The sequence below is a fragment of the Centrocercus urophasianus genome, unplaced genomic scaffold (assembly GCF_019232065.1).
Source record: "Centrocercus urophasianus isolate 14NV4802_14NV808 unplaced genomic scaffold, USGS_Curo_1.0 seq_30, whole genome shotgun sequence".
Classification (NCBI taxonomy): Eukaryota; Metazoa; Chordata; class Aves; order Galliformes; family Phasianidae; genus Centrocercus; species Centrocercus urophasianus.
Window position 1 is genome coordinate 4,337,380 of NW_024884867.1, and position 25,459 is coordinate 4,362,838.

Here is a 25,459-nt window from a genome sequence, read left to right on the forward strand (position 1 = left end):
ATTAATCAGGACTGACAATGATAAAGCTAAAAGCACTATTTGAGCCTTTTAGCACAAGACTATCGAAATATATTTTCTTCTTGCTATAGATTTAATATGAAAAGAAAGCACAGAGTGCATCTGTTTTCATGCTAGAGTTGTCATATTAGTAACAGAGTGAGCATGTACCTTTCTGGGTGTTTTTTGCTAACTGTATTATCAGAATTATTGGTGGTGGCCTGTTTGTTTTTGCTATGATCATGAATGAGAGACAGAACACTCTACAATTATGAGGATTCTCCATTCCTTCGCTTGGAATCAGACCATACATGTACAAAAAGGACATATGGGTTAGTAGAACTGTGGAAGGCCCTTGGAAGCACCTAAGGTCAAAACCAGCAATGTAAATTCGTTTCTCAGAAATTTAAAGACAGCTCCTTCCTTTTTTAATATTTCCCTGTCCTAGGGCACCCTCTAGCGCTAAGACAGCAGCTAGTGTAACTGCTGAACAGCACAGGACAAGTGCTGGGCATGTCTACAGAGATGCCCCGATACCCTTGGATGGCCTTCCAGCCAGGCCTGCCACGTATCTTGTTTTTATTCACACACATTTCATCAGGGATAAACCCATTCATAGGACAGAAAATATTCTGGAGTTAATACACAGGAAAGTGCTTTTGCATCCATACCTACAGAGCTGTGAGGTTGCATCTGAGCCTCTGCAGGCATGGAAATGAAGACATGGCAAACAGCTCATATGCTTGCTATATAGAAGGCTTGTGGGTAGTGCAGCAAAAAATAAAAAGTGAGCATTTGTATTCTGTATATTCGTGCTCTAAGACTGATTCTACCTAAGGGTCAGCAGTGGCCAAAAGAAATCCAGAGCGAGGTTCCCATAGAACAGTAACACAGGTGAGTAACAGTCATTCTCCAGAAGCCAACAAAGCTCAGATCTGGTCTGTGCTCCTTTGCAACGCCGCTGTACTGTGCCACAGGGCAGCTCTCACAAAGGCTTAATTTGGGCTAGTGCAGCCAGCAGCACAAGTGCCCCGGAGTTACTTCCAAAACAGTAACACAGGCTTCAAAACTGCATTAGTGTCTTCCTACTCCTCTAGAGAAAGATGGCAACTGGCACTCAAAATCTGCACTAAGGCTCTTACCATCATCTTCAGAGACAGGAACAAGGCTCTTGCATTCCAGTTTTACATAACTAAGAATGATGCCTGCTACCTTTTCTTCTGAGCGTCCCAGCTCATTTACTTTGCCACCCTTTTCCTTAAGGACTGTCAGTGCCTGAATGAAGTTTGTGTGGAGCTGCATGCAAGCTGCATATGCCATGGGTTTTCCCATCATCCTCAAGAATATTATCACCAATACCAAAAGCAGTGTTGAACGCCATGACAGCGTGACTGCACCCTCAATAGTAAGAGTTGGTCTGTTCTCACCTAGCTCCTCTGCTGCCAGTCAGTCCACTTTGTCTCCAGCCTCAGCTGCTGTGCCTTCCTCATCTTTTCCTGGTCCCTTTCTCCCTGACCATACGGTGCTTATTTTGGATGCAAAAGATATTAATTTCATTATTGATGAGAAAACCTCGCTCTAATTAAAAACAAAATGAAACAAACAACAACAACAACAACAAACCCAAATAAATAAATAAATAAATAAATACTAAAAAAAAACCACACCAGTCCCCATGTCAGAAACTCCTGATGCTCTCAATCACCTGCAGATGATGCAGTTCTTGTGCCAGGAAATGAAACTGCATTAAGCACAGCCAAATCCTGGTGCTACATGCCTTAAGAAACCAATCAGTGCAAGATTCTTTACCGCATGTAAAACCAGTGCCAATAACAGCACAGGGAACATAACAACATACACAAGTGACTCTCAACATCCAAGTGAAATTATTTTTTTCCCCACTTTTTAAAACAAACGTTTGCTTGCTGTCTGCCCAGATGTCTCAAAGGTTGGGTTGTCAGCAGCCAATAGGATTTGATTTTAATTAATTACTGGCAAAAAAAAAAAAAGAAAAAAAAAAGGAAGAAAAGAAGTAAAAGCCTTCCCTTGCTCCCACCTAGTTGGTCTGGAGATGATTTAGGAAGCACGGAAGCTTACAATTCTAGACTGACCTGAAAAAAGGCAGTTACTTCACTGCTATACACACATGACTTATTATGATAAAGTAAGGAAAAAAAACCCCACCATGCAGGAAGCAGGTAATAAGAAAACTACTTTTTCTTTCTGTATCTGTTTCAGTGGGAAATTGTTTCTAACCACAGCACCTGCAAATCTGCTCAGTTTTCTAGCTGCAAGCATTCTGGACAAAAATGAACTTTCAGTTGGATGATGTATTTTATTTGGCAAACATTTCTATCTTTAAAGGTCTTCCGATGTTAAAGCACTAACCTAAAAAAGATTTTTGGCTGCACATGACAAAAAAACAGCTTCTTAACACAGAACTTACCTTTATGTTTCCTTTAGGTGCCGGACATGCTTTTCCCTTCAGCCTCACAGGAAAAAGACAACTACACACACACATATATACATATACAGGAGCAATATACTTCAGTAGCAGCCATTTATTTGTCTGGCACAACATCACAAAGACATCTGGGAACACAGATTTCAGAAGCAGTGGTTATCCAGTAAATCCTGTAGATAGCTGTTGTGTTTACAATTGATCTGTAATACTGAAAGGAAGGAGTCAGAAGTCTGATCCTGCTGATGCTTGGATGTCAAGGTAAAATAACTAGAATTAGATTGAAATCAAAGAAATTACTCAACTCATCAATAATTCATCGCAGTTTTACAATAAGGCTTTTTTTTTTTTTCCCGCTTGAAAATGTCACAAAACTAAACTGTCGGCTTCAGAGGATGCTATATTAAGTGAATATTTCTGTTTGCACAGGATTTGAAGATCTTTCTCCAAAATAACTTTAGGCAGCGTGCTTGAGACAAACATATGTTACAATATGCAGTGCATCCAAGCATTTTGGCATCTTCTCTCCAGAACATGGTTCCTATGGGCTGCATCAGAAAAGGGGTCGCCAGCAGAGCAAGGGAGGCGATTGCCCCTTTCTGCTCTGCCCTTGTGAGGCCCCATCTGGAGTACTGTGCCCAGGTCCAGGTCCCAAAACAGGAAAGACGTGGAGCTGTTAGAGAAGCTGCAGAGCAGGGCCACAAAGATGATCTGAGGGCTGGAACACCTCTCCTATGAAGACAGGCTGAGGGAGCTGGGCTTGTTCAGCCTGGAGGAAAGAAAGCTGTGAGGAGACCTCATTACGGCCTTCCAATATTTAAAGGGAGATTATAAACAGGAGGGAAATTAACTATTTTAATGGGTAGATAGTGATAGGACAAGGGAAATGATTTCAAGCTCAAGGAGAGAAGATTTACATTAGACATCAGGGGAATTTCTTCACTGAGAGAGCATTGAAATGCTGGAAAAAGTTGCCCAGAGTGTGGACACGCCATTCCTGGAGGTGTTCAAGGCCAGGCTGGATGGGGTCTTGATCAACCTGATCTTGTATTTGATCTAGTGGTTGGCAACACACCTGCAGCAGGCGGTTTGGAACTTGATGATCCTCGAGATCCCTTCCAATCCAAGCCATTCCACCATTTTACCATTTCACACAAACAAAATGAATGGTTCCTTTAGCACAGATCAGCAGTAATTCCCACTGTGGAAGCTGCCCTGTCACATCAAACAACACACCATTTAGCTGCTGGCAGAAGAACAAGATCTGCAGGAGGTGGCCTGTATGGTCACACCAATCTCAGTAACTTCCTGGGATTGACAAAAAGCCCTCCAGCTACCTGACACCATAGTGGGAATAAAAGATTAAAACAAGAGAAAATCAGATAAAACTTCTGAATATAGGATTTAAGAGTAGATCAACAACATTCAGCTCTGTTAGCTGACTTGAACAGCTTCACTTACTAATTTTTCTTCAACAAAACATTAAACCCTTCTCAAAAAAGAAGGGCTAGAAATCAAAGGAAGATCAAGATCATGCACATTAACAAGCACTGGGAGGGAGAAAGAAGGAAAATGTTGAGAAGAATAAAGAAAAACTATCATTTTCAATGGGCAAATTCATGTAAGACAATCTAATGTTCAGTCTTCATACCTCAAGCCAATGCTATAAGCAAAGACCTATGAATTTAAAATCATTATGAATGCACGTTAGCCACTAAATGTACTTGAGTGAAAGAGCACCATTTAGAACGAGGTATCCATGTTGTCTTCCATTTCTCATAAAAAGCTGATTTCTATTTTTCCCATGCTATCTTCTGCAGCAGCAAATATAATTCCTGATCTTCTAATGCTACTTAGGCAAACACCACTCAATCACTACGCAATATGCTGTACATTGTGTTTACAATAACTTACAGCAAATTAACGAGCAAACAAACACTGACAACATATTACTACTGAAAATACCCATTTGCTTTCACCATTCAGTTACTGTGATCTTCCCCACATCATTTCCATCCAGCTCACCTATCACTTGCAGTAAGTGAACAAGTCTCAGGAACAACTGCTAATATGCTCAAGATGGAAACACTAAAAATGACATTTTGTTCAAAACAAAGAGCACTGAGTGTGAGAATAAAGTTGCAATATTTTGTTCGACCATGCTTCTTTTTATCCAGGATCCATTCATTATTCTTACAGCAAATGAATGACCGTTGCAAAAGCAGATTAAGTGCTGGGGCATACACTGAAGTATTCTTCCCATGTCATCACATTCACCGTGTCTTCTTCCCTGCGTTGTTCATCAGTATTCAAAGACACTCGGATGAAAAAGAATTCAGATCATGTCTCAGTAGGGAAGTGAGCCCACTGCATGCATTCTTGGCAGCACTGCTGGCTCGGCTCACGGTCACACAAGACCAAATCCATCCTAAGATTTCTGGAAGTCTTCAGAAAAGAAAGAGGATTTCTCCCCCCCCTCACTCCATTACCCTCTCCCCAAAAGGAAGGGAGGAGCAGAACATCTGCCACAACCACGGCACCTTGCCCTCTCAGATGAACAGAGGAAGCAGTAGGTACATTTCAGCTTTATTAGAAAAAAACAAAAGTTTATACAAAGCTCTGCATTTTACAGAAAACCACCTCCCCCAAACACAAAGAAATCCAACATGGCAAGCTGTATGCATTTCCTTTTTTCATATACATACATACATATATGTACACAGACATATATATGTATGTGTGAGCACATGTGTATATATAGTGTGACGTAGGTTTTTTTTGCATGGATTGCATTCATTATTTTACAAAGGTAATATTCAGTAAAAAAAAAAAGGTCTTTGTTACCATTATTTTCTCATATAAATAACTGTGAGCAGTCCCTCTGCAGATAGATAAAAAACACCTTTTCATGTCATTCTGTAAAAAACAGACATTACTGAAACGGTACTGAAATCTTGAGTCTTTTTCAATACCACCATAAAAATATCATCTAGCCCCCAATTCAAAATGCTTGTCCAAGGCATCAGAAGAGAAAGGACTGTAAGACAATTCTGGAAGGATCAGTTCGTTAAGCCAACATTCAGGTTGGTAATTTCTGCTGGAGCTCATACATTGGTGTGAAATGAGCACAAACAGGAGGCCAAGCTCTCTGTCTGCCTAGATAAGCTGGATCTTTGCCTACTGACACCGAGACAAATTCCAGCAAAGCACACAACTGTGCCAAGCAGCTGACAGCCTGTCCGCTCACCCTTTTCACCCCACAACAGACTTCCTTCATAAAATTAAATCCTCTACCAGCTCAGCAAACTTTTTCTACTCCATTCACCCTGAAAGGAGCTAGGACTAATCATGGCAAGACCAGACAGAGATTCCACTGTTGAATTATTGGGAGAAAAACTTAACTAATGTCAAAAACGTAAAAAAGACAACTAAAAGGAAGAAAATGATACAGAAAAGAGCTATTGGATTGAATCCCAAGGCTCTGGTTGAAGAAGCAAAAACAGTACAGGGATGTCAGTTGCAGCTAAAAAAACCCAAATCCTTGCATTTACTGAAGTTAAAGGTGACGGTGTGGTCCAAATGAATTAACTGCCTGGTAAACAATCGTTTTTCTTCTGTTAAGCACCATGATGGGGAAAATGGCGAAGATTTTGAAGGCAATACAAGTGGTAGTGGTGATAACAAAGGTAATGAAAGTGAAGAACTCGATGCAGATTAAATGGTGAGTAATGCCAACGAGGATGTTTGGACTGCCAGAGATGTTGGCAACAAGAATGGTTATATGGTTGGTGTTGATGATGGCCAGAATTCATTCATATGTCCATGTAGTCATCATCTTCATCAGTATCACTTTCCAGTGAGGACTCCTGGCTTGAGGTCTCTAAGATTTCCAAAGCTGGCTGACAAAGGCTCTCCTTCTTTACATTCGCTGCGGACTGAGCAGACAAAATAGCAGACTGATCCCAAAAAGAGAGAGAGAGAATATATTGCTAAATAGTCAGGATAAACCCATGATAACAGGGATAAAAGCCAACTGGTTGCTATTCCGTCACATTCCAAAGCCCTCTTACTTCCATAAAAGATATGGCAACCTAATGTGAAACTACATAACATTAACCAGTAGGTCTCCCCATAGTCATTATTCCAGTAGCTTTCACTAAAGGAAGAACTGCAATTGCTGCACTAACTCCCTCACACATTTTGATAATTCTGTTTAATTCCCAAGAAAGGGATACAGACTACGATAGCTCCGATGCCAACCATGGCAGGAATTTCACCACTTCTTAAAAGCTGAATCCTGTTAATAATAGCTAGCTTCTTAGAACAAAATAGAATAGTTCTGTTGGAAGTGGCATACAAAGACCACCAAGTCCAGCTATCTGACTACATCAGGGCTGACAAAAGTTAGAGCATATTATTAAGGCATTATCCAAATGCTTCTTGAGCAGTGACAGGCATGAGTCTTCCACTATTTATGCTACTTCTGGTTATGAACTGGGGACAGGGACAGTTGCTCCTTTCGCACAAGTATTTTATTGAGGGGCGAGTTAAGATAAAAACAATAAGCCAAAAAATTACTGTTTCCCTTTTATTACCTTTAATTTTTGCTTGGTCTCTTCTGAAATGCTGCCCTTTGGAGAAAGGAGGGTGGGAGTGGGTGGAGTGACAGTGATCTCAGGTGGAAATTTGGTGACAGATGAAGGTATGAAAAGCTTTGGCATGTTGGGCAGAACGCGAGTTTTTACTCGGGTGCCATCTGTCTTGTTCTGCTGACTTCCCAAAGTCTGTGAACTGGAGCTGAGTTCAGGCTTGGAACTGGAGGCTAAACAGAAAATAATAAGAAAAACATGTTAGGAAGCTGTGTAGGATTTCAGATGTCAAAGAAGAGGGAGCAGTTGATTGTCAGACATATGGCTAGCTCAAAAGGTCTTTCTTCAAGTTTTGCTTTAATTATGATTCAGAACCAGAAGAACAAAGCGCCTCAGGATTCCATAACGGCAACTGGAAATCAATAATAATTTAAAAAAATCTTTCTGGGCAGCAGACACCCAGTCTATTTAAACCAAGCACTGAAGTGGTAGTACTGCACTGACCCACCTACATCTAGATTAAAGGCTCCTCAAAATACCATTTTCCCACTCACTGCAGATGCAATTATCTTACCTTTGCATTCTCTAACTGGTTCCCCATTCTGTAATGCACCAAATAAAGCTACTTAGTTTTACTCAAGTCTTTTATAAACTCCCTCCACTATGGAGTTGTCTTTTTAATAACTGAAATGTCAGCTCCTATTTCCTATCAATTCGTATTGTCAAGATCCCCCCTCAGTCGGCTACATTTTCAAACAAGGTCTTTGTGGTTTCCACTACTGTCCTCACAAACTAAGAAAAATACACTAATATCTGTCAACACTTCCTCATTACTCTCTTCAAATTCTGTCATAAAAAATCGTTAGGTATCATGTCAGCAAAGAAGCCAGACCCTTGGTGTGCTCATGCTGCTGTACACCACGCTGATTAGCACCATCATGTCATCTCTATATACTCCTCAACAACGATTCTTGTCTTCACCACCCAAAGTTGCTAAGAAAGGGCCCATCTCACGAGACAAAGAAGGATCTGGCCCTTCCTTAGGCTCTATCACAAAACAATACATATGCAACAATAATCAGCAGGAGACAATGCTTTCACATTCAATCTGAGTATTTAGCATATATTTATTGCTATTTTACTAATAATGATGCTTCAAGTGGATTTTTTTTTAAAAAGTTGTATGAATGAAAACAGATCATCCCAGATGCATAGTAATAACAGATGTTTTAATATACATTTTTTTGGATTCAGTCTTGTTAAATCCTTCTTTGAAGGCTTCTGGAATTGACAAGGCTACTTAAACATGGCAAAATAAAATGCCAGATCCCTGATGCTATCCTGAAAAATAAACAACATTACACTGACTACTAAGGGAATCTGAAATTGAATTGTATGTTCTTAGCAGTATACAAGAATGTAAGAACTGCCACAACAGATGCAACTTTCCAACGAGGTCAGTGACCCATCTCCATTTGTAGACAATCAGCTCAGAGCAGAGTACCAGAAACGTTGCAGTAATCAGACAGAAGATAATCTCTCACAAATAAGAAGAGAGATACCCTGAACATGAATATCTATGTTTATGTCTGTCTGAAAAATACAAATTTTACATTTTTCCAGTCTAAATATCAACTCCTACTTCTCTTGGAAAGGAGGCAGAGGAGGGATAGAAAGCATTAATTGCTGTAATGCTGGTTTTTATGTTAATTTGACTCAGTCTGATTATCACAAAAAATCATTTCCTTCTGCTAAATATTCCAGTACAATAATCAAGTGTTGTCATATTGCCCTGTGTAAGATTTCGATTAATAGAGAAGTTCTACTTTCAAAGAAGCTCAACCTACGTAGCACAATAGCCTAGTACTGGGAGGCATTTCATTTGGCTTTGCTGCTACGGTACTTGGTATGTGAGTCATGCACCAAAGAGAATAACCATCAAGGGACTACACAGAACTTCTCCACGAAGCCGTGACATAGCCAAGAATGCCTCTACACTCTGAAATACTTTACTGGAAGGCAAGCAGCAGAGAAGCTCTGTAACATGCATCACAACTAATGCATAGCTAATCCATCAATCTCTGCAGACTGACACTCAAAGAACTAATTTTCAGCACCGAAGCACAAAAAGCTCCTACCTTGGGTACAAACATGTCCCGAATTTGTGCTGGTCACTGATTCCACTTGCCAACAAACAGGCTCTGGTGATGGTGCAACAGTGGCCATTTTCATCTGCTGACAAAGCCGTGACTCCTGTTGCTGAAATCCAAGACCCTCCAAAGGCACTTCAAGCTCTTCTTCCTCTTTATTAACGAAAGATAATTCACAGATTAACAGACATGCTGATCTCTTTCCTAAGCCTCAGATCTTCTGCTGTCTAACCACCTGGTAGAAGTTGTGGGATTTTTTTTTAATCCTCATTTCTTAACTATGAAATGACTGAGTAAAATTAAATACTGGGGAGCTAAGATGGCAATCACAACTTTTTCATACTTGCTGCCATCAATTCAAATTCTTTAAAAACGTTCTTTACAAAAGTGAAGAAAAAAATCTGTTCTACAGCACGTTGTTACCTCTGCAAGAAACAAATTCATGCAACTGACCATTAACCTTTGCAGACACGAGGGGTGAATCACTTGTCATGCAGTCAAAACAAAAGCCATCACCCTTACTGATGAGCTACGTGTGATCGATGGGTCTCCCTGATCTGCAATCATGGGCGCGAGCTACACTGAAGTGCAGCTCACTGCTAAGAAAGATTAATTACTGTGAACATCCAGCAACAGGGCCAAATCTGTTCCATTTTTCTTCTTTATTTAATCAATCTCAAGCCACGTAAGATGCTCAGTTTTCAGAGATAGGCTGACTCAATCAGCCTAAAAAACCAGTCTAATATTCCCATCTTCTGCTACTTCAGAATTTGGGATCTTTACAACTCATATCCTAGTGTGTATGAGCACAGTCTCATTTCAAGGCTATCGGTACACAAACAAGCACTCATTCTCTCACAGAAATGAAGATATCCTTCAACAACAGGGGGCTGCTCAGACAAATATGAATTATCTTACATTAACACGGGGTAAGGTGTACACAGGCAGCTACTGCAAACAAGCATATGCAATATATATTCACAGCCTAACTTCTCTAAAATCCTCATATGTCCACATTCTAATTTAATTTAGGATTTTATCTGCAACATGACTTAAAAGGGAATATTTTTCAACTTTTCCTCATTGGAAAACTGCTCTCAACCCCTAACTCCCTGTGAGCTGAAAACACTTCACCACTGTAGAGTTAAAACTGAAATTCTTGAAAGAGCTTGGTGAAAGTCAGATAGATGCAGTTTGGAAGATACAACTTTTTAAATGCACTGTATTTCCAGGGTTCTTGAATAATTTGCATCAAAAAAGCTTACCAAAGCAGGCTGTTCAGTTCTTTCATTCACTAATTTTCATTGGTAAAATAAAAGAACCCATTATCTGAACTGGTAGCTGGCAGCCAATACAAGCCTTAGGATAAATGAGTTTGCTTGCAGAGAATTCTCCTATAGTTCCCAAAAAGGAAAGGTCACACACTACAGCACAAATCACAGAAGCCTCTGTTCTGTGATGTTCCACTCTCTATCAAGCACAAAATGGAATGGTCTAGTGCAGAAGAACAGTTCTCATTCTCTTTCCTGCACAAAACGTGGTCACGACAGTAGGAAAAAATAGTTGCATCTGACCAATTCAGCTTAAAAGAACAGAGAAGGAAGCAGTAAAACAACAGGAGTCTGGATTAGGAAAATTCTAACTCACTGTTTCCCTGCTTGTGAAATAGAAGAGCTGAAGATCATTCTATGTACGTGCCTGATCTTTACATAAGACAGGCATGATTTAACTGCATGCAGAGAAATACAAGGGACCATATGAAGAAGGATCAGCCCTCGTGTGGCCCAAAGCCAATAAACACACATCCCACTACACCACAAGCAGCTGACAACAAACGGAGCCTAAACCCAGACTGCCACACTGAAATGGCTACAAGACACTTGATGAAAAGATAGAGCTTTACACCAACGTCTGAAGAAAAGCAAGATTGAAAATGATGTTTTCAGATCATCCTGCAAGGCAGCTTAAGACAGCAACTCTGTCTTGCTTACTGCAACACAACAGGCTCAGAGTCTACAGCATCTAGGGTAAGTACCAACAGAACCTTACTTATCCACTTGTTAACCAAGGAGACAAAACACCAATTCATTTGGCAGATAGAAAGCCATCCCAACTGGAGATCCCGTAGCTTTAACTATACTGCTAACTGAGAACTATTTCCTATGTACTCAACTGCTAAATTACACAGGGGACTTAATAGTTCACCATTCAGAATAAAAGCTCTGATTTGCATTATTGTTTAATGACTAAACTCTACCTCTTATGTGGATTATAATCTTTGTTTAATTATAAGATATATCACTGCTTAAGCTGATTTGCTGAGCTTTACTTAACTAAATTATGCCCCCTGACAAAGCTCTTTTGAGCAGTGTATTTCTAACCAGACGCTGCAAGACTGATGCAAGTCTACTTTCTTTTAGGAGGGAGCAGCTTCTAACACAGATCTCCATCTTTTACATCATCTTTGTTTTTCCTATTTTTGAAGGCATCGATTTGTAGCACAGTAAAACTAGATTTAATTAGAACAAAGCGGTGTGTCAGCCCTTTTTCATGTAAAAGTGAATGGAAATGAAAGGGCAGGACTTTGGCACACCAAGCATGTATTTCTATTACTACACTTCTAGAAACAGCACTTGTTAATATTCTATCAGGCTGCATCTCTCAGTACATCCAGAGCCACTGCCTGGTAATGAATCCTTCATTGTCAGGTTCTAAATACACACTGACTGAATTTTATCCCCTGACTGGGTGATACACTTTATTCTTTTATGACTATGCAAATTTGTTTTTGTGGTAACAGTCGCTTTCATGGCATTACTTCTAAGTTAAACATTAAGTTAATGAGAAAAATACATATTTTTTATTTTTTTTATAAGATCTGGCTGTTCCAAGTGTCTATAATTTGCACTATCAATACTTCAATACAGTGCACAAACACATCTTTTTTCATTACAAACAGGGCAAAAGGCAGAAGGATAATAGGAAGCAACACACAGCTGAATCTCCTGTTATTTGTCCGAAACAGATTTCTGAAGAGTAGCTCTTGGTATTTACCATGTGGACAGTGCTGCCACAGCCCTGAACATAACGTCCTAGTTCTCTCTAATAAAAACTTTCCCCAGGGAGGGAAAGACTTCACTAACTCATGAGCCACAAAATTCTTCACAAGTGCAAGAGCACAAGAATATAACTACAGCACAATCCAAAGGTGTTCTCAAGCTCAGATTTAATCTCAGTTAAGAAATCTTTTGGCAATCCATACTCAGTACTTGCACTGTTCTTGCAGGCTTTCCAACATTACATTAGCTCTACAATCCCAGGTTAAAATAAAACCAGTTTGGGAAGATGTAATACGTGTTGGTCTCCAGGCTGAAGATGGGACAGGTTCTGCACTCTGGAGATCGATTCTGCACTCTCACCTCGTAACGCAACGCACAAAAAAGCATACAGAAAACCCACAGATTTGCAATGCACATGAATATTTACATGGAAAAGTTCATCTCCAACCGAGCTGAATTATAAGTATTTTTGTCAGCCTTCCCTTTCCCGACAGCTGTCTAAATACATATAAAATAGTACACACATAGAAAGAAGGACATCATACCTCTCAACATCTCCCTGCTTTAGTGAGGAAGAAACAAGCTGAAAACAATTCAATGCAACAACCTACTCCAGCTTTCCTCTCCAACCTCTTTCCACTTGTTGCCAGGGCAACCAGTGTTTGCAGATGCCTATAGCGGGCGCTGGGTTCATGACTTCATCACAGTTAATATTCTCTCGCTGCCTCTTTAGACAGAGAATACAGTATATACATACATCCTACACTATAAACACAGAGATTATACAACTCCCGCACCCTTTATTATAGGAAGACGACAATTTATGTCCTATTTGGACATGTCTGTATGAAAATATGCACTCGGCAATTTGCAGATGTGGAGAAAGTTTAAAAGCAGCCGCACCGTAACAGCAAGCAGCTGCTCTGCTGTCTGTGTGCTGCGCTGTGCACTTCATTGCTCAATTTCCTTCTGCTGTCAGCTATACAGAGACATTAACATCCCAGTGTTATAAAACATTCTAGCTGGATTTTCGAGAAACCCTTTAGTCATGCACTAAACCTACTGCGTGAGGGCTGAAAGACAAGCCCAGAAAATATGACTGGCACCTGGAAAAATGCTTTCCAGTTGCTGAGGGAGGTGGTGTGAAGTATTAAAGCACAGATATGTGAAAGGCTACAAGCAACTCATGGTGCGTGCACAAAGCATCATTTCATTATGGGAAAAAGGAAGGAACTGAGCTTTGAACTCCAGAACAGAACACCAACACGATTTCAAAAGTGCATGCTTGGAGAAATGAACAGAGAAGGGCTTCAAGGGCTGACACAAAGTGGTTGTGCCTCTTGGCTTCACCCCTCTGCAAAGCACCTTCCCCAGCACTCTGTGTGTCAGATAAAAAGCCTGAAAATACATGACTATGATTTAGCAGATCTGTACCACCTTGCCCTCCAATCACTTCAACAGAGTAACGACTGCATTCTGTGTGCCTGCAGACATGAAGAAATACATACTTTATTTGTCCCAGTGACAAGGTATTTACTTTATATTTCAATGGCTACACAGGATACATGTAGTTTTTCACAGAGCTATCACTGAGTTTCCACACAAGGTGGATATCTGTATGCTGATGGAAATGCATCTAATCTGCTGCTCCCTGACACGATGAAGTAAATATCCTACCACACTTCCAAAGAACAGCGCTAATGTGTAAACAATTAATTTTCAATATTCCATCTGCCTCTCCCTCTGGCGTGCTAGGAATTTAATACAGTTTTTTTCCCATACAGCAGTTGCAAAAGGGCATGGAAAGCTTGAATTTGCAGGAGCTCAGAGTTTCCTCATACACTGTGCTACCAAGTCAATGGAAAGTCTGCGCTGGAACACAGGTTGGTTCAGCTGAACACAGCTCGGTTAAGAATGCTGACCCACAGAAGCAACAGAGCCATCATGTAACTGCCTTTGTCATGAGGTGCTACATCATAGACCACAGCAGGCAGCATTCAGTGCACCAAGGCATACAGTAAGTATACTCAGTACTCTTTTCCTTACACATTTGCTTTCTCCATATTAATTCCCACTTTCCTGCCATGATGTTTATTTCTAAAACTAAAAAAAACACAACCACACAACAACAAACAATGAAGTCATAGCTGCAGAGATAAGAATTTGACTTGAAATGCCAAATTCAGGAAATTACATTCAAAGCTGACACACAAAGCCATGTGTTAAAAATTAAGCATCAGAGTAATTTTGGAAGCAGAAAGCTGTGCAACGCAAGTTCTACGGCTCCCTGAAATGAAATAAATTCAAACAGTCTGGTGAACAGAAGTTGGCACTGTAATAAGATGGCATACTGCTGCATTTGTAACTGTGCTCCTGGCTATTACACAGTGGTATCAGATGTAACCCATGTTCCCCCCTAACGCCGAGGTCAGCTGTGACAGAACAGCACTGATGATAGTAAAAAACAGCCAGTTGCTCTGAAAGTGCTTATCATAGAATCATAGAATCACCAAGGTTGGAAAAGACCTAAAAGATCACCCAGTCCAACCGTTCACCTATTCCCAATAGCTCCTACTTCTTGGGAATAGTCCCCAGCCCACAGTAACTCCCAAGCTCCCAGGCCTCTGGTATGGAAAAGCCACGCTGGGGCAGGCTAACAGTGCTGCCACTGCAGTTCTCTGTGCAGAATCACTTCCTGCTGCTCTCAAGCTTCCTAGAAATGCAGGAAGTTGACAAGTGTGCTGGTAAAGTTATGCTCTCAAGTTCAGTAGTAACTTTCCTTCTCTCTTTGTTAAAAGCCCAAACCAAAACAAACAACATAGCAATGATCCCCAACATCCTTCAATTTAAAAAAAAAAAAAAAAAAAAAAAAAAAAAAATCAGTGGGCCTAGATCAAAGAGATAATAGGTTTTGTATGCAATTATATGAACTTTCAAATGGCATTATAAGAAATATAAGTAAGACCTCATCTGGAGTACTGTGTCCAGTTCTGGGCTCCCCAGTACAAAAAAGACAAGGATCTCTTGGAAAGAGTCCAGCGGAGGGCCACGAAGATGGTGAAGGGCCTGGAGCATCTCTCCTATGAGGAAAGGCTGAGTGAACTGGGTCTGTTCAACCTTGAGAAAAGGAGACTGAGAGGGGACCTGATCCAGGTCTATAAATATCTAAGGTGTGGGGGGCAGAGTGGCGAGGCCGGACTCTTTTCAGTGGTGAGTGGAGACAGGACAAGGGGAAACGGCTGGAAACTGCAGCATAGGAAGTTCTGCACAAATGTGCGCAAGAACTTCTTTACAGTGAGGTGACGGAGCACTGGAACAGGCTGCCCAGGGAGGTGGAGGAGTCTCCTTCTCTGGAGATGTTCAAGACCTGCCTGGATGCCGACCTGTGCGACCTGCTGTAGGGAACCTGCTTTGGCAGGGGGGTTGGACACAATGATCTCTGGAGGTCCCTTCCAACCCCTACAATTCTGTGTTTCTGTGATTCTGTGAAATAGTTAATTGATAGTTGTGTTTTACTGCTGGATTTAGCAAGAGTACATCACTTCAGAGTATCACACAGCAGTACCTGTGGACAGTAAGTCACCCATCTGTGGTCTGCTCCTTGCAAATTGTATGGACTGGTTATTCAACAAAAGCCATAAGCCCCTTCCTCCTCTGCCAGTATTTCTCATCCTTCTCTGACCTGACAGCCAAATTAAGCACAATACAGCTGGGCAAAAGTAGCTCCTAGAATAGGGGGGTTTCATTATAATACTATTTCTAGAGAATTTTCCTAAGAAATCTGTAAATGCAAGACCTGTGCAGTAGGCTTATAACTACATCTCTCTTCAGCCTTCATTTGTGCAGTAAAACATTCATTATGGCAGCAATCTAAAACTAGTGCAACTGAAACTTGCTGTAACAATACAGCATCATTACCATGTTCTTTTCCAAATCTTTGTGGTTTCCAGAAGACATGTCCTCTGTTAGTGCAAATATCCATACGGCAGAGTTTTCCCAGGATTTCCAGGATTTCTCTCTGACCCCAAGCTTGCCCAGCCCACACTCTGCACTAGGCTTCTTACCATCACCTCACAGGCCAATTTGGAAGCTGCTGCTCCTGCCCTAATTGTTCCTACTGATTAACATGAGTACATACAACCAACAACAACTTTAATTGCAATTCGGCACAATATTGAATTGAATGAACAAAATTAAACAAAATCAACCAAACAAAAAGAACAAGAACAACCCAAAGGGTAAAGATTAGAAATAGGCATTGAGTCTAGTGAAAATCTAGTCTTCATTCTTTTCTGGAACGAATTTGTTGCAATAGCAAACTGAATCAGTGTACTTCCAAAGGGAAGAGGAGAAGACACAGCTGACTGGAACTGCCTGAGCACCAGGCAAAAGGGAATTAAAGAGTCATTCACAAACAGGAAAACCCCTGCTGACATTCAGTGGTGAAATTGTTTTCAGAGCACATCCATTGTGAAAAATAAAAAGCTTAATGAAAAGGACGGATCAGATAGGAGGAAGTGAGAATGCCAATGCCAACACAGGAGGCAGATGCAAAAAGAGAGCAGAGAGGATGCAGAGCTGGCTGAAGTCCGCCTGGTTGATTTCTGTTAGCAGCTTTGCAGTCACTAACAGGTGACTTGCACTCAAGGATGCTACAACAGGCATGAGGTTACAAGTGCTTAAAGATGAGATTTTTAAAGCCTTGGAGGAATTCAGCCTGGGGAACTGAGGTAGAAGTCTGCCAACACGGAAAACAAAGGAGGAAATAACAGAAGTCAAGTTGCCTACAAGAGACACAAGAACATCGAGTCAAAGGACATGAGCATACAAGAAAGAATCCTTACAGCAGGTAACTGCTGGAAAAGCAATGTGAAATGAAGCTCATGTGAGGCCCCAGGCCTATGGTCAGTCTGTAACAGCTTCTGTGTTTCAGCTTTTTTGAGCTACTTGCTGAGACCAGCTCTGCACTCTAAAGCACAATTTTGAATTCAGCAGAAAAAAAAAACGGCGGAACAGATTGATCATAAATAAGATTGAACGACTGCAGGTCCTTTCAAACTGAAAGCTTGAACTGCATTCCATAGCTAAAATAAGGTTAAACAAATTAAAGCAATTTAAATTCATTTCTCACTGCAACAACAGTGCTGTTTATCCTTTCATGCCACTTTCTTCACACGCTCGTTTGTTGAAGTCTGAAAGCTCTACAGGCTGAAATACATTCAAACCTCTACTGCCCTGCTGTGCCTGCATAAAAAACATCTGAAATTACAGCAAGGTACTTACATGGCTTACGGGCTGCAACTTCCCTGCACGCTACAGAAAGAACTGGTAGTCTTCCTTAGCCCTGCATTTCTAAGCCCACACACCTATATCATGAACTTCCTGGTTTTACATCAAAACGTGTAGTGCTTCGTGAATTTAGTGCACATGAATTTAATGGAAGAAGAGGAAAATTGCTACTCTTCTACCCTTAATTTAAATGACAATTTGCTGAATAGATCCCTTTAAGCAAAACAGGTATTAATTCCAAGTAAACAAACCTTCAAAAATAGGATGTGAAAGTTTTCCCGCCCATCCCTTATAAGAATCATTATTTGGATAAGGACAACAAAAATGAAAAAGTCATGACTTTCCAGCAATTCAGAACAGTGTATCAACAGAGCAATGTGATGCAGTGGAGAGGTTTATCCTAATTATCCTATTTACTTTCCCCAGAAAAAACTACAGGCTGCATCCAAATACTTACATTTCCAGAGTCTCACACACATTTATGCCTACCTGCAGGAACCTCTCATATCGAAACTACCACTCCTTTTACTTTGATGCTGAATTTCATCATGCTGTATTCTGCCCTAGCTAGTTATACCAGACATAAAATCCCACTAAAACATTCACAAAAGAAATGAGTGGATACTTTGCTTTTAAAGCCATTACTTTTTCTAGGTGAAGGCACAGAAAATGATAGCAGCTAATACTCTGACGTGCAATATTCTCACAGAAACAAACAGATAGAGGAGGAGGTCACAAAAATGAGAAGAGGAAAAAGATGAAAACAGATCACTCTGAAACAGGAACAGAGCTAATGAGAGACAGATGAAAAAGGAGTAAAACTGAATTAGAAATAATCCTTTTTAAAGGAGGTGGGAGCAAAGGTAGGAGAATTAGAAAGAGAAGAAAAGGAAAGGACACAGCAGTAATTGGTATCTTTCTCAGCTAGAGAAATGACCTGTCAGGTAAGTCGGAGAGCAGAAAGCCAGATACAACACACACACACCCTGCACTGGAATCAGAGCTTTGCAGAGAGAGCCTCTTGATCTTCAGATGCATGGTTTCAGGGTTATAATTATGGCAGCTAGCTCTTCCATCTCCCTCAACCAAGATGATGTATAGAAAGCATAAAAGAAGAAAGAACAATGTGAAACCTCCCCACCTTAACAAAGCCTAGGAAGTCAAAAGATTAAAATAAACGTTCTAATCACTGCAAGGCAGCCTGGGAAATTGCAGAGAGGAAAGCACGTCAGAAAAGCTCATGAGTTTTGTTTGAAAACTGAGAATGTGAGAGCTCTTTATTTGCACTGTCATTCCTACCAGTCTCCTTAGTGAATGCACAGTAACTGCATGATCTAGAGGATTTTCTTCTTCGTTGTCTAGGCACAAATCTGAGTGAATCCCTGCAGAACAACCCTGCCAAGATATCTTACAGCACCCTGCAACACCATTCCTTCAGCAACAGAAGAACAACAATAAATCTGCTTTACACATTGACTCAGTCATTCCCTTCCTTATCATTCCCCTTTCCCTCTTCCTCTCAAGACAGATTTCTCCCTAGTTCTGTGAAAAGGGAGATTGTTATAGGTTATTATAATGCAACTTCTAATATAGGATGTTAAATTTCAATATCATTCTGTTCCCAAAGCCCAACAAGTTGGGAAAACTGATTTCTCCCTAGTCTGCTCTTCACTGGCAATGAGTTCAGAAGACTATGTGCATTTAGACACCAAGCCTGGTTATGTAAAGAAAAAAAAACATAAGCATATGAATAAAAGTCACAATATGAGATTACTTAAACAAAATACCTAGAGTAGATCATTCTGCTAATTATGAAATGGTATTATGCAGCATTGATTCCAACAAATATAGGTGCTATTTCCACTGTATCCTCATATGCCACATTCCCTAGTGCCTGTATGTATGTGCTTCATTCAAAATTTTATCTGGGCTCTTATTAATCTGCCTATGGCAGTTTGAGTAGCTTTAAGGTTCAAGCTAGTGAGCAGATGGAGTGAGCACGAAAAGTAGCAGAAGCTTTTTCAGACAGTGTTCCTGCTAAGGATGCAAAAAAGTACAGGCTATAGCAGGTGCTCTGCCACCTTGATATGCACAGCATCCCACAAATAAGCACAGCCGTGTCTTTGGGCACCCAAGACAAGTCTGGGGCTAACTGGGGCTAATCTTCATTCCCAAAGTGCAACAACACTGCCTTGCGCAGTGATTTTGATTACTGCTAACGATGTCAGCCTGCCATGATGGCATTCTCATTTCACTCTTCTCATCTAGACAATCTATATAGGACCGAATATATAACACCATCCTGAGCACACCACATCATCTTTCTACAGAATAAATAACATTTGTTTTGCTTCTTCAATCCTTTTCTGTAGCCTAACCTTGCACACAGCCATACTAGGACTACAAATATATTTCCAGCATTCCAGTCCTGCCAGATTCTTCTTTTCTCAAATGTGAAGCATAATGGTGGTGATATACTAACTTTATGAGTCATGCAGAAGCTTGGAATTTTCACAGTATTATTTATCTCTACACACATATAAGTGGCTGTGGTATCTATGCATCTAATTATGTTAATCAGTCACTTACAAGTCAGATGTAGGCTATCCACCAGTCTATTTCAATTGCAATCACTTTTAAAACATTTGAGGTATTCTGAAGTTTATCTTTACCTCTTTGAAGAAAAACAACAATCCTTTTAATGCCACTAGAGACTTAAATTATGTATCTAAACATGGTTCTATTTTTAGGCTGCTATTCCATGATTTCATACGCAAGTTACATTCAGTGCTGTTGACTGTATCCTAGTAAATAAAAGATGTATTGATTTTATACATGTACCCCAAAACAAAACCTCTATTTGTGCAGCCTTTTGAGTATGGTCTAGTGATCAGAAAATGAGACAGAATCAGGACTCAAGCACTGACTCACCACGTGGCCTTTGCAAACAAATCAGAGAAGGCCAAGATGTTGAGACTTACCACGTGCAAGATCACTCATGCTGGCAGCAGTCTCTGCATTCTGACTCCGGAGATGTTCAGTGTCCTTGTGTGGCTCCTGGGATGGAGGCACTGAAGAAGATGCTGAGGAGGAGGAGGAGGAAGAGGAAGAGGCTGGTTTGGATTTGGAATGCAGATCGTTCAATCTCAGGAGATTTTCAGGAGTCACAGTGTCTGGATTCACTGGGGCAGGATGCAGGGTGGCTGGTGTCACTGGGAAGAAGCTCTCTCTGTTGTCCTTCGTATGCTTTGGGGTAGTGGGTGTTTCTGCTGTGGACTGTGTAAAACAAAAGAGGGTAGGGACAGACATGAGAAAATACATGCCAGTAATTCTGCACATGCTACCTGTTTCAGTGACACCTGCAGGCAACTCAACTACTTGCACACAGGAAATGCTATAAATTTATATAAAGCAAACATAAAATCAATTGTTATTATCAAAATAAAATTGAGAACCTCCAAATGTTAACTTTTACAGATTTTTTTGTTCCTTAATCTATTTATCAAACAATGAGCCTTTATTCACATTTAAAGTTACAATGCTTTACTTAACAAATCCCTCCCAACAACATACTTTCCTGAAATCCATCAGTAAACATGAATTACAAACTCTCATTAACAAAAATTAATTTATTTCATTCAAGAATACGTTGACAAACTCTTGGCCTGAATGAGTGGATCCACAATGCTGTCAGAGAATTTGCAAATGATTAAAATAAATCATGTTTTGTAGGTGGTACGAGAAGAAATGGGGAAAACAGAAATATGTATTTGCATATAGAAAACCAATCAGCCTAATCCTAAATTTCCAGTAACTGCAGAACTGAATAATGTTGGTGCCCTATTCAGAACACCTGGGAAAATGGTTGTGTTTACAGAAGTTAACAACTGCACCAAGAGCAACACCTTCCCCTAAAGCCAGAACCAAGAATTCAACGCAGTGCTGTTAGTTACGTAGACTGAAGAGTGACATAAATTCACCATGGAAGGAAAGAAAAGCATCCATAGAATGAGTATCTTCTCTATAATTTTCATCAGTAATAAAATAAAGCATTCTTGCCTGCGAGGCCACAGGATCTATTTATTTCATGTTCTTTCCAGTCTTCATTTAATGGAGACTTATAGTACCATCAAAGATACAGTTGAGTGAAATCTCAGCTGCTTATTCTCTGCCTTATACCTTTTCCTCTCATATCTCTAACATGAATGATTTTAACCATGGTGATTACAGTGTGTTTAGAATAGAAATAAAGAATCCTGTGGTCAGATGTAGAATCACATTAAGCCCTACTATCTTAGATGACTAAAGATTTATTACAATACCAGAAGAATCAGCAGAATTTAACTAGGAGAACAAAGTAAACATCATATGGAAAAATTATGCCTTGCAGTTCAAGGCTGGAAAGCATACACTTAAAAAAAAACAACAGTGGAATGTATTTCTAAAATTCCTGAAGTTAATTAATTAATCTCTAAATAGCATGTGATTAAATCTGTGAGATCTTATGTGCACACACAGAGAAAAATTTAAAAAGCAGCTACACTCAAATCAGTCGCCATACAGGATCCAATAGGGCATGTTCTAGTTCCTGATGTATAAAGCATCAGTTCCAAAACTAAAGGTCTCAAGATGTACCAACGGGATTACATAAAGCTGAGGGATATTAAACTGCAGAAGCTTTATGCCAGAAGTGAAATCACTAGAGGAAATGTTCTCAGCTGTGATTTAGAGGGAAAACCCCTCACACCCATGCATTTCATTAATTCATATAATACATTACATAGAACCTGTAATTTCTGTGCTCGTATTGTATTCATTGTTTTTCCCCAGCAGAAATATATGAGAGTACTACAAGTTAGTTGCTTGCTAGAAATATATCTGCAGCTCAAATGGCACTTCTCTAACAAAGTACAACTATTATCAGGGGATATTTGGAAAATAACTCAGCAGACTGGGACAGAACTCGGAAGGAAAACAATTACTGACAGAAAGAACACGGCATCACGGAGTAATTCCAGTTGGAAGGGCTTTCTGAAAGATTCTTTGGTCCAACTCCCAGCGAAGCAAAATTGACATAGCTCAGGTTACTCAGGGCCTGTGTCCAACTCAGTTCCATGCATCTCCAGGGATGGAGGTTCCATAGCCTCCCTTGGTCCCTGTTCCAGAGCTTTGCCACCTTCTCTCTGAACACTTTTTTCCTATCACCTTATCCAATGTTCTCTTGCTGCAACTTGTGACTGCTGCCTCTCATTGGGTTCTCTTCTCTTTCCTGTAGATGCCAATTCAAGCTCCCACCCTCCAAGAGCCTTCTCCTCTCCAGGGTGAAGCAACTCAGCTCTCTTGAACTTCACTGCCATAATGCCACACTGTGGGTTCAACTTCTTATCCCCCAGGACTTCAAGTCTCTTTGGGAAAGCTGCTACAATCAGTTACATTGCACAGGAGTCATTCTGCCTCAGGTGCAGGACTCTGAATTTCTCTTTATTGTTTGTCTCTTTTGTTGCAGTTCCTGTCAATGCAAGCCTCTACAGATCTTCTGCAAAGCAAGCCCTGCTCTCCAGCTTTTTTACTATGCCCTCCGAGATGATGTAATTCATGAGCTCCCCAAAGGCTCAGTATTCCATCAAGGGATTAGAGAAGATGCCACAGAACAAGTCTGAGGAACACCACTGGGAACTGGCAGCTGAGCAGAAGGCTGGTGGCTGCCACATCACATCTCACTAGGCAACAGAGGCACTGACAAACACTGGTGAGAGGAAGGCCTTCCCGTAACTTGCAGACCATCAGGCACACAAGGAGAAAAAGCTGAGACTGAAATAACACTTATTGGTATACAGAGATTGAATGAATTCACATTCCTATTTCTCTCAAAATACAGATGTCCTATCAGGGGCAAAACAAAAAACAAATTCTATTTTTAATTGGCTCATCCAGATGAAGTTGCAGGGTTTCTTTTTCCAGAGATTTTTTCCATAGAAAATCACCCTGCCTCATAAGGACAGTAAAATTTTAATTGCACATAAAGTTAAGTCAAAACTAGTATGTTTCTGTCTCAATAAAACCATGACTAAGATTCCTTATGCAGTCAAAAAGTACCGTCCTGTACTAAAGAGCAGCAACCACAGATTTTTGTATTTTAGAATGTAAAAGGAGCTTTTCAGACATGACCTATGAAAGAGTTTCTTAATCTAACACTAAGAATTCTAGCACCTCTGATCAGTAAGTGATGCTACTCACAAAACCCAGGTTAGGGCAGAACTGCTAACTGTGCTGCTCACCAAGAATTCTGGGGCCACATTTTTGCCCCCATGCAGGTGACTGCATCCAGGAAAACACCAGATCTTGTAACACTGTATTTGAGAAACAAATCCAGAAAAAGTCATTACAGGAAGTCTCCGATTTGCCAAAAACAAGTTACGTTCATCTACTTCTACTGTTATACAGGCAGTAAGGCTCCATAAAGATTAGTAGAGTAGGAACTGAGCAGCAGCGACAACCCTCTACCAGCATTTTATATGTTTTTTCATGAGCACATTTTTCTCAGTTTCTCCTTTCCATTGCTAAAAAACAAAAATTCTCCTTCCCTCATTCTCCAACCCACCCCACCACGCTCAGTTTCTCCATTATCACTGCTGCTTTTGAAATACAGCAGCTCGATCATGAATTGGCTTTAGTTACCATGTCTTATGTTCACAAGGATGCTATTCACAGAACAGGTGTATACAGCTGAAGTAAGATGAAAACTTCTCTCTTTCCTCATAACTTTCGTTGTAATACCACGTTCATCTGGTCAGGACTGGACTTGGTTTTTTTGGAAACAAGTTGAGTTACTGCAGTAGTTCTATTTTTGCCTCAACTACTATACTATCAAAGCGGATAGAAGAAACATTTAAGACATTAATATCCAACGTGTCACTGGCTGTGAGAAAAACAGCCCAATACTTCCAGAAATACCTGCTATCTTATTTCCTGTCCTTCCAAATATCTAGGAAAACGTTCTTCATTGAGAAGTTTGTATAAAACCAAATTTCAAATGAACACTTAGCATGCATATTTGCTTGGATTATGATTTACAGACATACAGGAGTGCAAATCAGTCTCTGTATTTGCTCAAAGCTTGACTGTTTCTGCACATTCCTTGCAAAGAGGCCATTCAGCTTCAGGAAACCTATGAGGAAACCTTAATCACATTAGAAGCTGGTGTAAACAAAAAAAAAAAATCAGGAAAATGGGCATTAGGACAGCCTACCTCCAGGAGAGGTGGTGGTAAAAACACATGTTCTTTTTTCAAAGATGTTAGTGGAAAAAAATAGCTCCCTGTAGTTTCCCAGTGAGGCACTTCAGTAACGAGACAACGAAAGCAAAGAAAAAAAAATTGGGCACTAAGTTAAGTTATGGTAAAACTGTACTTTATAGACTACCTGCAAAGTCATGAGCTGACAACCTGATCAAGGTTTCATTTTTGCCTTGTTGTTTTCAAAACACGTTCTGAAAAACAACTAAATCCTACTGGCACCTTACTGATACTGCCTCTGGAGCAGCTCACTGCTCTGTGGCTGTGGGAAAAAGCAGTGATCCAACGTTCCATAAAATGGGAAAGTGACAGTCCTCCCAACAGAAGTTTCCTAACGAAAGATGCTGGCACTGTAACTGTTACATAACGTTTGGTGGTGGTGGTTTTTTAAATTGGTCTCATGTTGGAAGTGTGGGATCGTGGTGGGATTGAAGTCAGCATCCACTTTACATAAAGGTGCACTGGGAAGCCTGAACGACAAGCCAGCTATGTTCAATGTTGTGCTTTAATTATTACGTCTTCTCACATTTTTTCCTCTCAGTCTCTCCATAGCAATATTTGAAGCTAATCTCCTTTGAAAGTTTTCTCCAAAGTACATCAGAACAGCAATATCCATTATC

The 25,459-nt window shown here is 40.3% G+C and overlaps 1 protein-coding gene across 8 annotated transcripts in view; it reads right to left on the reverse strand.

The window, feature by feature from the left end:
- Nucleotides 1–5,032: 5,032 nt before the first annotated feature.
- CABIN1 (calcineurin binding protein 1) overlaps nt 5,033–25,459 on the reverse strand; it is a 93,325-nt gene continuing 72,898 nt past the window's right edge. For 7 of the 8 annotated variants that reach the window (XM_042828695.1, XM_042828692.1, XM_042828694.1 and 4 more), the window contains exons 35-38: nt 20,527–20,821; nt 9,186–9,350; nt 7,054–7,280; nt 5,033–6,414 (exon numbers count right to left, since the gene is read on the reverse strand). In XM_042828695.1, coding sequence (XP_042684629.1) covers nt 6,271–6,414; nt 7,054–7,280; nt 9,186–9,350; nt 20,527–20,821 — 831 coding nt within the window. In that variant the 3' untranslated portion in view covers nt 5,033–6,270. The remainder of the gene's footprint in view (nt 6,415–7,053; nt 7,281–9,185; nt 9,351–20,526; nt 20,822–25,459) is intronic. The other variant, XM_042828693.1, reaches the window with a different exon arrangement.